Genomic DNA, 13,566 nt, shown 5'->3' on the forward strand with positions numbered 1-13,566 from the left:
CTCAAGCAATGCTACCATCCCTCTCCCCTAGCACTTAGATCTTTTCATGCCATTTAAAAAAAAAATGCTTCTTCCTAAACTTTGTACTCCCTGCAGACTTGGTTATGGCCAGCCAGTGAAAGTGTGTGCGGGGGGGGGGGGGGGGGTATTCCAGAGATGAAAGCTGCCTGGAATATTTCACCAAGTTGAATAATTTAGTCTAGCGCAGCCTCCACCTCCTTTGCACCGTGATTCATGGCCCAGCTTCGACTCCTACACTACTACAGCCAGCTCCCTTGTTTTAAAAGTGCTCTTGCATCAACCACCACTTCATAAACAGTGGAGATCGGTATGATTAAGAATTGCTGTGATTGGGGAAAAGTCCTAAACTGAGTTTAAAGCTGACACAAGATGCTGGATCGACTGTCCCCTATTTAAAAGAATTTAGCTATCCGAGAGGATGGAAATTGCCCTCAAAGTACAAAAATCAGATTAGTAATGTAACCTAAGGAGTGAGTGCGACGAGGAGTCCTGTGGCACCTTATAGACTAACTGAAGTGTTGGAGCATAAGCTTTCGTGGGCAAAGACCCACTTCGTCAGATGCATGTAGTGGAAATTTCCAGAGGCAGGAATAAATATGCAGGCCAGGATCAGGCTGGAGATGACGAGGTGGATCCAATCAAGGAGGATGAGGCCCACTTCTAGCAGCTGATCTGGAGGTGTGAATCCCAAGAGAGCAGAAGCTGTTTTTGTAGTTAGCGAGCCATTCACAGTCTTTGTTTAATCCAGAGTTGATTGTGTCAAACTTGAAGATGAACTGTAGCTCAGCAGTTTCTCTTTGAAGTCTGGTCCTGAAGTTTTTTTGCTGCAGGATGGCTACTTTTAGATCTGCAATTGTGTGTCCAGGAAGATTGAAGTGTTCCCCTACAGGTTTTTGTATGTTGCCATTCCTAATATCAGATTTGTGTCCATTGATTCTTTTACGTAGGGACTGTCCTGTTTGGCCGATGTATATAGCAGTGGGGCATTGTTGGCACATGATGGCATATATTACGTTGGTGGATGTGCAGGAGAATGTACCAGTGACAGTATGGCTGATCTGGTTAGGTCCTGTGATGGTGTTGCTGGTGTATATATGTGGGCAGAGTTGGCACCGAAGTTTGTTGCAAGGATTGGTTCCTGAGTTCGAGTTATTATGGTGCGGTGTGTAGTTGCTGGTGAGAATATGCTTCAGGTTGGCGGGTTGTCTGTGGGCAAGGACCGGCCTACCTCCCAAGGCCTGTGAAAGTGAGGGATCATTGTCCAGGATGGGTTGTAGATCAGATGGGTTGTAGGGGAACACTTCAATCTTCCTGGACACACAATTGCAAATCTAAAAGTAGCCATCCTGCAGCAAAAAAACTTCAGGACCAGACTTCAAAGAGAAACTGCTGAGCTACAGTTCATCTTCAAGTTTGACACAATCAACTCTGGATTAAACAAAGACTGTGAATGGCTCGCTAACTACAAAAACAGCTTCTGCTCTCTTGGGATTCACACCTCCAGATCAGCTGCTAGAAGTGGGCCTCATCCTCCTTGATTGGATCCACCTCGTCATCTCCAGCCTGATCCTGGCCTGCATATTTATTCCTGCCTCTGGAAATTTCCACTACATGCATCTGACGAAGTGGGTCTTTGCCCACGAAAGCTTATGCTCCTACACTTCAGTTAGTCTATAAGGTGCCTCGGGACTCCTCGTCGCTTTTGCAGATTCAGACTAACACGGCTACCCCTCTGATACTTAAGGAGTGAGTGGATTTAATATTAAACTGTCACGACTTCTTGTTTCCGTTGCTCATGACTTCTAGACCGTCTCTTGCTCTTGCATATTCTCCAAAGGTCTTCCCTGAGAGTTTGCTAGATGTGTGTACCAAGCCAGTGAATCTTCATCTATTCTTTTCTATATCTCCTCAAGGAAGAGAATTGTCATGACCCTGAAAACACCCTTAAGATTAGTCAAATCTTTCTTGCCTGGAATGAAAACACGGCATCTTTGAAGGAAAATGTCTGACTGAGAAGGCCTGCTTGCTAGGTGTCAAGAATCCTGATTTGCATGTAATAAGAAATCACTCAAGAACAGTTGAACTTGTTCATCACATAACGTGGTTTAGGTCAGTAGAACTGATTATAGCGAGATCCTAAATGCAAGTCATATGTCAAATGTTCCAATTTTCTGCTCTAGCACATCTAGGGTGTGTCTAAACTACCGTCACGTTCTGTTGACATAACGTCAACAGAACTCGGCAATTTTGTCAACAGTGGTAAACCTCATTCTACGAGGAATAACGCCTTTTGTTGACAGAGTTCTATTGACAAAAGGCGTTATTCCTCGTAGAATGAGGTTTACCACTGTTGACAAAACTGCCGAGTTCTGTTGACGTTATGTCAACAGAACGCGACAGTAGTGTAGACGCGGGTTTAGTTTTGTCGACAAGTGGCATGAGACAAGCCAGACAAAGCTGGGTGTAGTCTAGACACTTTGTCGACAGAAGCTTTGTCGACAGATACTGTTGACGCAGCCTCTGACAAAAGCTTGTAGTCTAGACGTACCCCTATTGTTCCTGAGACTTTGGGGTTTTGTTCATTAGTGTTGACTAGAAGAATGCATGTAACTCACTCCTGTAGGTGAGATTCCTGTTCCTTTTCTAAATGTTGTTGTCCAGCCCCCTTGGACTTCTTAAATAGTTATTCCCCAGATTCCAAAACCATACCACTTTCTTAAAGGACGACTAGCGTCGGTTAAAATTGCTGGCCAAATCCTTGGCTAATCAGTGCTCAACTTTGCTGGGTCAGACATATGGGCCGCACAGAGGCTTGGTGTAGACCAAAAACCGTGTTCTACAGCCAACAGGGAACTCACTTTAAGTGTTGACCCATTGTGAGATGCAAAGACCCCTTGAAGGCATACCTCAGTGTGCAAGAGATTGAAACCTGGGAACACGTTACACTTGGACATACCTGGCTGGAGAAGACTGTGCCTTAAGGCTGCATCCTCTCTTGAGGTGTGGCATGTGAGATCTTTTTTGCAGGCAAATAGAGCACATCCTAAGGCCAACCTCTCAAACTCTCCGTGACTATTACACTTGTAACGGCATCTGCAAATCCAGAATTGGATTCACTTCCTGGAAAAAAGCCCCAAAAACCATAGAATTTAAGTCCATATTAGCTCAATGTTCATCCACCAAAGATGGGAGAATACATCACAGTGAGCTTTAAGCTTATCTGTTTTAAAGGTGACAATATTTTTTTATCCAATGGGTGTGACCTGTAGCATCAAAAGGGGAGTGGAAGCTGGAGATGGATGCTGTCTATAAATCCTCCCATCCAAAGGTTGAGGTGGAGATGGGGTGTAGCCAGACAATTTTTGCTGGTTGGTTTTTTTTTTAATGTCTACGTTCTACATAACATTAAAATGTAAAACTTTGAAAAAAAAATTTTTTCCCTTGTGTCTTCCCTTTAACTTTTTCTTGGGTTTTTATTATGACCTATCTCTCTTTTCCTCCTTATTTCTCCATTCCTTAAAACTTCTAGAATGGCCATCTTGTATCCGAATTATGGTCCATCTAGCCTAGAATCTGTCTTCTGACACTGGTTGGTTAGTGCCAGAAGCTTCATAGGAAATGAACAACACAGGGCAATTTCATGTGAATCATCCAGTCTTTGCTTCTCTCAGTTAAAGGTTTAGGAACATCCAGAGAAAGGAGTTGAATCCCAGCTAATAGATCCATCAATGGCTCTCCTTCATAACACCTTTTTTTTTTTTTTTTTTTTTTTTTTTTTAAAAGCCTTCAATATCCCTTGGAAATGAGTGCAGCAGGCTCACTTTGGGTTGTGTGAAGTCCCTTCTTGTTTGTTTTTAAACCTGGTGCCTGTCAATTTCATCAGGTGACCCTTAGTTCTTGTGGTTGTGAAGGAATAGGCATGGGGACATAGATCCTCCAAATACTGGTGACAATGAGTTTCCATGCATAAATGAGTTTCCATGCATACCATCCTAACACGTGAGTTAATACCCAAGTAATTCCTTCAGGGCTAAAAGAACATGAAGCCTTTACCTCTAACTGATGCAAATCAGTCTGAGTTCCTGACCTATTAGAGGGCCTGGATGAAATGTGTCGATGCACTTCTCAATCGCATCACAAAACCCATCATCGCTGAGTGATCCTGTTGCTCTCCTAGCTGGACTCAGCATAGACGATGGGATAGGTGTGGAGATGAAACCACCTACCTATGCAAGAAGTAAGTAGTCCCGGTCAGAACTGAAGCAAAAAAATCCACTCACCTCAGAGTTACGCCAGTATTGGCACTGAATTCTGATGAGCATCGGAGATTAGGGAGAGCCTGCAAGGGTTAATCCAAGTCACAATGCACAGTGTAATTTTGGCAGATGGTGCAAGAGCTAGCCTTGGAGTGTCTTGGCAGTGCATGGAGAGAACTTAACATAATTCCCTGCAGATGTGCCTGTAGACTGGTTTTAATAATGAATTGTGAAGTGAAGCTAAACTCCTGCACCAAGGAAGAAAAAACAAAAAAAATGCATCACTTCATTCTGCTTCAGAAAAATGCATCTCTTGGCAAAGTTCCTGTGGTAGGCAGAATTGGGGAGGCATATTGGTTTGCACCACAGTAGCCCAGACTTTGCTCGGTTGAGGGCCATGCTGGCTACTTGCCCGTAGCCTGCAAATCCCATGTAATTTGCAAAAGATGGAGCAAAGGGCAGCTCTCGTTCTAACTCACACACGTCTCTGGCCTGTAAAACTCCAGTGCCATCATCCAATGCTCTCTAAATGGAATGTTGCTGCCTTGAACCTGGAGTATCCATCTGTGGATTGAATGGTGGCGCTAGTGTGTGTTCTGCCCACCTTCTGCTTAAGCATCTGCTCTCTTACGTTAGAGGGGAATGCGCAACATACAGGCATTATAGCCTGGACTTGCCAGCATCATGCAGGCTCTCAGCTGATGAGCAATGAAGTGTTTTCCCCGGCTGAAGTAGAAGTGGCTGCAGGACTTGCCCACAGGCGATAGGCTCTTTAATTGCTGAGTGTCTTGCTTCTCAACCAGGATGGCGATATAGAACATAGGGGCAGGGTGGCTAATGGGAATGAGCATAGGGAAATGAAGACTACCTATCTGAGATGGAAACAAAGATGGGGCTCAAGTCTGGAGGAAGGGGGGGCAGAGAAGAGAGTGAACGACTGGATAATCCTGGTTGGCGTGGGCAATTTTTTTTTGGGGGGGGGGGCATTCCAAGAATTTGGAAAGTAATTGAGGGCTGCACTCTTCCATGGTATTAATGGAGGAGATGCGGGGTCTGGGTTGGAGGTTGGGTGCGGGATGGTGCTTGCGGTAAGGGAGGGAGTTTGGATGAAGGAGGCAGTTGTGACCTGGGGCACTGAACTGGGCTGGAGGGGGTTGGATTGTGACCTAGGGCAGGGAATTGGTGTATAGGACGGGGTGCAGGGATTTGGGTTGTGAGGTAGGGCAGGAGAGGACTGATTTGGGGCATGGGATTGGGGTGCCAGATCTGGGAGGGGATACGGGTATGGGAGAGGATTTGGGTATGTAGAGTGGGGGCAGAGGGTTGGGAAAGGGAGAGACGGATGACACAGGTAGGCTCTGCCAGCAGACTTACCAGCCAACAGTCCTGCACCCCCACCCCCACGCAGGCTGCAGCCATGTGCTCTGAAGCCCCTTGTGCTTCTTAGCTGCCTGTTATTGAAACTGACAGCTCCCGTTGGCCAGTTTCTGGCCAATGGGATTGTTCTGGGAGCAAGAGCAGCTCCCAAAACTTCCTCCTCCTCCCCTCTGGACTCTTTTTAAAGAAAACTGCCCACAGCTGCGTTTGAGTGGTGTACAGGTGGGGCAAAGCAAGTGGGAAGCCTGCCTGGGGCTCCCCACAGCATCCGTGGGCTGTGAATTGGGCATTGAATCTGTGTGTCAGGCTCTGTTTTGAGTGACTACCAGCACTTGAACTTTCCATTTGTGTAGCAGGAATCTGCCTCCACCATAGTTTTCATGGGCGCCATTTTAGTTTTGCCTTGAGCTTTGCAGGAAATCCAAGCCAGGGATCTTGTGAAAGACACGACTTCTGCAGTGGTGCTGGAACTATTTTTGGGAAGGCCTGTCCTGAGCTGCATTGCCTCTCTTCTCCCCCTCCCCCCCCCCCCACCACTCCAGCTGAGATCAGGCTGCCAACCCTCCGAGACTGAACTCCATTGCTGCAAATGGCATCCAGTCAAGGAGAGTTGGCAGCCCTCACTGCCTCAGCTGGGGGCAGCTGCAGGGCCCTGTGGCTGGTGGGCTGCAGGAACCACGGCAGGACTAGCAGGTTGCAAGATCCCATGGGCTGGCAAACCCACTGAGGCCAGTGGCCAGGACCTGGGGGGGCTGGCCCAGAGGGTGAGACCCTGGGCAGGAGGAGCTGAGAGTGGGACTGGCCCCCAGGTGTGGGGAAACGGGCTGCAGCACTTCCTGTGCTTATATTCCTGTGAACACTTCAGCTTTCCAAGCTTCATCGGGCCTGTGCGCATTGGCAAAGGCTAAACGTGTGGGTCCAGAAGAGTTTGTGACTTACGTGGAGATGAAGGATATTTTTAAGGTCCTGAGGGCTGTGGGGAGGTTCATTTTCCATGATCCACTGGGGTTCCCAAAAAGGGTTGCAGCAGCACGGTGAACAGAAGAGGACGAGGTTGAATATTTTTAAGTGGGAGCAGGGTAAGCGGCAATCAACCTGGGCTACTACAGGCCTATTAATCTGCCCTCAGTGGTATGAAAGGCTTAGAACGAATTTGCCAGTCAGAATAACTAAATAAAAATGTGCTTAAAGGCAAATCTTGCCAGGCTAACCTGATGTCTAGTAAAATCAGAGTGCTTATCCAAGACAGACAAGAGAAATATGATCGCTCTAATGTATTTGAAGATGACTGAAGAGGAGAATACAGGGATTCATACAAGAATTGTAAGGTGGATAAGGAACTGACCAGCAGGGAGATAGCAATGGGTTGTGCTGAGAGAAACTTTGGGCTATTGGGTTGTTGCTACTGGAGCTCCCTGAAGATCAGCGTTGGCATGAACGAAAGGAGGAGTTTTCTGATGAAATTTGCTGATACAGCAGAGTTGCAAAGTGTTGTCCGCACTGAGGCGCATCAGTAGATTGTACAGGAAGAATTGGATGATCTTTTGAGGACTGGAGTAATAGAAATGAGATGAAATGTGATAGTGTATAGTCATGTCATGCACCTGGAGACTAATGGCAGCTTCTGCAATCAGCTGTTGGTTTCAGTTAGAAATGGCAGGGGAGAACTATCCAGGTGTATTTGTAGACCCCAGGATGACTGAAATACCAAAGTGATCTGCCTCAGGAGGCAAGCAAATGTAATCCTAGGAGGTGTCAGAAGACTTGTTTCCAGCAGAGAGGGAAGCATTAATGCCATAGTACAAAGCCTTGCTGAGTATCTGGAACAGTGTGCACAGTTCTGGCCACTCACCTTCAGGACAGATTAATTCAGACTAGAGCAGGAGTAGAAGAGTCACCGGGATGATCAGAAAAGAAAAACCTGGTCTGAGAGAAGCAGAACAACTTGACTTGTTGAGCTTAAGTAAAACAAAATGAGAGGGAATAGGATTTCTCTCTAAATACCAGGACATTGGGGAAGGAGAGAAGCAATGCAAGTTTGAAGGATAGGGTTGGCACAAGAACAAATAGGCATACCATTTTAAATGTAAATCTCCATTTGAGACTTAAAAATAAAACCATATTTGAAGAAAAATGAATCTGAGTTTTAGGGGCATGGGTTATTTTGTTGCAAGTAGCCAATGCCATAATTATCTAGTTGAAACCTCTATTTCAGGTTTTTTAGAGGACTTCTGGGGATCATGAGCTGCTTCACGGCTCTTTATCTAAGAGCCTCTATTGGAGGCACTAAAAGGCACTGGTCCAGCTCAAGGAATTTACAAGCTAGGCTAGGAGGCAGCGGAGCCTAAAAGCCACTGATGCCAAACTGGGAAATAACCAGAGCTTTAAGAAATGTCATGCAAATTTACACTTTACTAAATCAGGATTAGGGTTGCAAGCACACACTCAAAAGCTAAACTTGTTACATTTTTTTTAACTTGACCAGACTGGACACCCAGACTACAATCTAATCCTTTGCACAAATATCATCTTAATCTGCTCTGAAGGAAAGGCTTATATAAAACCCTTCTAGTCTAATTAGTATTAGCTGTTTGGTCCTGCAGCACCTTAGAGACTAACAACAAATGTAGATGGTATCGTGAGCTTTCGTGGGTACAACCCACTTCCTTCATCTGACGAAGTGGGTTGTGCCCACGAAAGCTCATGATACCGTCAACATTTTTTGTTGGTCTCTAAGATGGTGCCAGATCATTCGTTTGTATTTCTTTTTCTAGTTACAGACTAACACGGCTACCCCTACGAGACTTATTAGCTGTCTGTCGGCTTCTGGCATATTGCATGCTTCTGCTGAAGAGGTGTGTTTAAATTTCACATGCTCCCGTGTCAATATGCCACTGCTACCAAAAAACCTCTAACAACAAAGATCTGTTTTCCAAACTACTTGGCGCACTCTCTCCACTGCCATGGGTGAGAATCATGTCAGAGGAAAATAGTTCTCCCTTCCCAGCAGGAGGTAGAAATTTAAATTCTGACCAGGAATGTTGTGAAGCAAAGTTTCCATATCTCTGCTGAGGCCAGAAAATGGAATCCATGTTTGAGGTCTGAGTGGTGTTACAAAGCAGTTGTGGAACGGCTGGCCAGTGGAGATTGTTTCCTGTGATGCAGAGTGTATTCAGTCCTGTAGACTAGAAATATCCTTTGGTGAAACCTTCCATCGCGGCTGAACATGCGACCAATACTGGGGGATTTTAACACCCCCATAGGAAAATGTGCTTCAGTTAGAGAGCTGAAGTTACATATTAGTTGGCTTGTGACCATAGGCTCTGCAGCCCTTTTTCCCTTTGTAAGTTCAACGTGTTGCCGCAGCAGCTTATCGCATACCTGTAAGAATTCCACTGGTGGTCACTACCGCTGTTTTAGACTGTAAGCTCTGCCCTCTGCTATGCGTGTTCTGCCCTGGCACAATTCACATTCTGCAGCAGCCCGTGACATTAGAATATCTATTTTCCATCCTATTTCTTATGAATATCACCGCTTTTGTGTGGCATCGTTGTCTGGTGATTACCATGGAGTGCCAGAAGTGGGGTGTTACCTGTCCATGCCTACAGTGGGATCTGTCCCTACCCATTATTTACGGTAGCACCCAGAGGACCTGTTGGGGATTGAGCCCCACTTCACTAAGTAATGTAAAAACATTTATGAAAGATCTTGCCATCTAATTAAAGATGCAGCAGATAGCTGTAACAGAGCAAGAGCCAATGGGAGGGACAAGAATAATAACGATGGGACGCAGTTGATCAGTGTGTAGTTCTGAGGCTTGCACAGGTGTTTTATTGTGATATAAATAAATGGAAGTCTCCACTCCCCAGTGGTTTTAACTAACCATTATTAGCTGACTGTTTTCTCTAGGCATCGTTGTAAATGTGTGTAATCAACTCCACCCTCCTTCCAGCCCATCTGGAAAGACTCACCACTGCATCATCACATGGCCTGGGTATAATACATGTAACTGATCTGTGCTTCCTTTTCCCCATCCCCGTTGTATAAATAATGACAATCTTCCGGACAGTTGAATTCAGTTAGTGTGTATGAAATCCCTGCGCCAAAGCTTCTGCAAAATACCACCTTGGATTGTTTTTATTACAGACAAGATGGGTGAGGTGAGATCTGTTACTGAACCAACAGAGATGTTGTGAGACGTGTGTTGAAGCTACCTAGAGTGTCTTTAATTTTACTGTGTGTGTTTTGCCTTTTGGTGATAGGGTTTGTGTGGCCCCTGTGGTTTGTCTTTAAAATGTCTTGACTAAGGTTGTGTCACTAGGTCCTGCTTAAGTGGTTTGGATCAAAGAATCTGCTAATGAGATTCTAATTATTGGAACCAGGAGTGTGGCGGCGGCGGTGGTGGCAGAACTAACTCCTGATCCCAGGTCTTGCTGCTGACTCATGTGGTCTTTCCTGGGGGCAATAATTGGCATTTCTAGACTGCTCTGCCTGGTCTTCTGATCAAGGATCTAGTGGAAATGCCAGATATCGTATCTGATGTCTGCTTTTGAATTGCTGTAGGACCTCTTAACTCTACACAAGATCACGGCCCTGCAGAGCTGTAACTGTGTTTGGATGCTCAACCGGAGGAAGGGGTTACTCCTTCCAATGTTAATGAGTTTTCTCTTTCTCTCTTGCAGGCTGGTGGTTTGTGAGCACAGCAGAGGAACAGGGCTGGGTCCCTGCCACATACCTGGAATCCCAAAATGGCACTAGAGACGATTCTGAAATTAACACATCCAAAGCTGGGGAAGGTAGGAATTCTTTGAGAGGTAGCCATATTAGTCTTTCAAGTGCCACCAGACCCTGGTGGTTTTTGCTGAAACAGACAAACAAATGTATTCATAAGCATTCATGAGCTACAACTCACCTACAACTCACAAGAGGAAGTAATACATTTGTTAGTCTTTACAGTGTCACTGGATTCCTTATGAATTCTTAAGTATCTGGGGGACGCTTTCAATTTACCTTGATTTCAGAAATCAGATGTCTTTTTGGAAACAAGTTATCCAAGGCCAACAACTACAGTGACTACAGCTGTGTGATTCTTTAAGCCAGTTCACTGTTCACTTTGCAACCTGGTAATAGCCAAGTTCACTGCCATGGAAGAGATCAAACTTGAGGACCAGACCTGAATTTCTTACTGGTTGGGCTGGTTAAGTGCAGCCAGGATTTCGAAAGCAAGCTTGTTAATGGCAGCGCGTGCCACTTGAGGTCTTCACAGTCTGAGTATTTGCTTATCTTGATCTCCCCATTCTGCCGCTGTGGGGGCGAATTTGCACAGTGAAGTAATTTCTATAAAGAACAGTGAGTGTCTTTGTTTGAAGAAAATAGTCCCCGGAAGAGCATTCTAATATTTATTGGCGATGCTCAACAGAGAATCCCCTTTAACTTTTCTCTCTACAGAAGTTCAGCGTGTCTACGCAATTTTTTTTTTTTTTTAAATTACCATTTGAATTTGATTTCATTGTTTGCTGTTGTGGATGAAAGGGTAAATCCTGTGTTTGAACTGTCTCATTCCACTAAAGCTGAAGAATCATTTGTGTTAAGAGGTGGGCTTATGTGTATATTCTAGCTGCATCGTTTTGGCTAGGCATACTTGAATCTAGGTCTAAAATTATAGTATTTCACCTGTCCTCCTACTCAATTACAAAAACTTAACCACATTTTAATGGAATATTCATGCAGTAACTGTGTACAAAGGACGCTGTTTTATTACGATTTACTCACCTCCTATAGAACCCATCGCCCCATCGCTGTAGTCGCTGGGTGCTCTTTATATAATGTCCCCGTATGAGCAAAACAGAAGTGTAGCTCTCATTCCTTAAGAACCTCTTATCTGAATATGGTATTAAAGTGAGCATTTGTCCACAATCACCCCTTCTTCCTCACCCCTAAGTTGTCATGTCTGGGCAACTGAGGCTTTATAGACAGAGGCTATCACCTTTAACTGGGTATAAAAGCGGACAGGCAGTCAATGAATCAGACTGGTGTGAGATGTTTGGTTTTTTTTTCAATAGAACAGTGAATAAAACTAGCTTGTCTTTTTAAAGAGATCTCTGTTTTCACTGAAATTTGTGTTCACATCTCATGGCTTTTTTTTTCCTTCTGAAATCTCACCATTTTCCTGTCTCCTAGGTCACCCTAGATGTGTCAGACCTAAGCCTTTCATACCTCGATTAATTTCTACACGTCCTTGTTCATACATATTACCCAGTTCAAATTATTTATTACAGTTTTTGCCATATGGCACACTAAGCCTGAGGCATCAAACTTTGTTTGAACGGTTCCTAAATTTCCCCTTTCTGATCTCCTCAATTATGCTCAACTCTCTGTGCCTTCTTCCAGGATCTGATCTGCTGAAATCTGAGACTTTATTCTTTGCCTTTTTGGTCTCTCTTAAATTCCCATGACAAATAATATTATGTTATCTCTGCTGTTGCTTTGATGTGCCCTAGTTCTCCTTTTCTCGACATTATCAGTATTCTTTACTTTTATGTCATAACCACATAATCAAAGACTTCTTCTGTTCTTAATTTTTTCCTATTTCTTCTGTTCTGAGGCAGTTCTTTACCTTGTCCTATAACAGAATGGCTGCTTAACTTCCATAAGAAGAGAGAATACAAAAATTCACATGTGTAAGAGAGCATACGGTAGGGAGATAGTCATAGAATAAACCGAGATTTCTGCTTTCTTCCAATATACAAACAGGGGAAGTCAATGAAACTGAGAAGCAGAACATTTCAATATGATAAAGTAAATTTTTTTAAGTGCTCCGTTAATCCTGGAACTTAATCCTGCTACAAAGGCACAAAGGTCAAGACTTCAGTAGGATTCAAAGGATTGGTCATTTAAATTAATATATGTAACTGACATTCTCATTTATATGGGATAAAAATATTTCGGGGATATAAACACTTATGCCTCAAGGACTAACCACCAATTGCTTTGCTAGGAAGAAACTTTACCTGTAGACAACTTGTTTTGTAACTTTTTTTAGTAAACAATGTCTTGTTTTCTCTGAATCATTTGATATTAGTTAGTGTTGGAAGCAGGTTAGTGAAGTAGATGTACCTTTTGGTCTGACCTGTTGTAGTGAGCCTTGTTTTTAACAACAAGGGGATATTGAATGGAACATTACTAATAATGATACTTGTACTTTCATAGAGCATTTACAATTTTAATTTACATTATTTCACTCTGTCAAATTCTCAGGATAGCCCTGCAAAGCAGGTGAGACTGTTACAAGACAGAGTGCCAATATTCCAACTGGAGTTAGAGCAAATAAGTTTAATTCTCAGACCTAATTCTCAGACTTGCATCATCTTTTTCCTGAAAGGCAAGAAAAACCCTTAGAAAGAGATCAAAGGAAGACTGTTTATCAGACAATAACCCTGGGGAACGGTCAGCCACAGGATACTATTGAAGAATATTTTAGGACAATTTTTCTTTTTTAAAAGATTAGATGTTTATATTGCTGAGTAACATCAGCAGTTATCCTAGCTATGACAAACCATTCAGGGCTGGAACCGAGCTTCATATCTCAAGGTTGTTCAGAGCTAGTATTTTTTGTTTGAGCCCTCTTCTACTATAGGCCTTCAAGGTCCCGGATATAAAGAGCGGCATTTGGAGTCAGGAAGATATCTCCACTATGTGGACAGGTTTTATACCTTTTTCATGTAGCATTTGCTGTGAACCATTGTTGCTGACAAGGATGCTGGATTGGATAGAACTGTAGGGCATTTCTTGTGTTCACTGGAATGTCACACAGCTGTTTGATTTATGCCTTTCTCTCATGGTGTGACTGAGCAGATCCTGCAGTCTGAATCTGGATAAACAAAATCTGTAACTTGTGTGTTTTCCCCAAGCC

At 43.9% G+C, this 13,566-nt stretch overlaps 1 protein-coding gene across 7 annotated transcripts in view; it reads left to right on the top strand.

Annotated features, from left to right (window-relative positions):
• SH3PXD2A (SH3 and PX domains 2A) overlaps positions 1–13,566 on the top strand; it is a 379,907-nt gene that overhangs the window by 329,530 nt on the left and 36,811 nt on the right. For all 7 annotated transcript variants that reach the window (XM_075935538.2, XM_075935536.2, XM_075935537.2 and 4 more), the window contains one exon: positions 10,337–10,450. In XM_075935538.2, coding sequence (XP_075791653.1) covers positions 10,337–10,450 — 114 coding nt within the window. The remainder of the gene's footprint in view (positions 1–10,336; positions 10,451–13,566) is intronic.

This window comes from Pelodiscus sinensis, chromosome 8, assembly GCF_052426305.1.
Source record: "Pelodiscus sinensis isolate ZL-2025 chromosome 8, ASM5242630v1, whole genome shotgun sequence".
Lineage (NCBI taxonomy): Eukaryota > Metazoa > Chordata > Testudines > Trionychidae > Pelodiscus > Pelodiscus sinensis.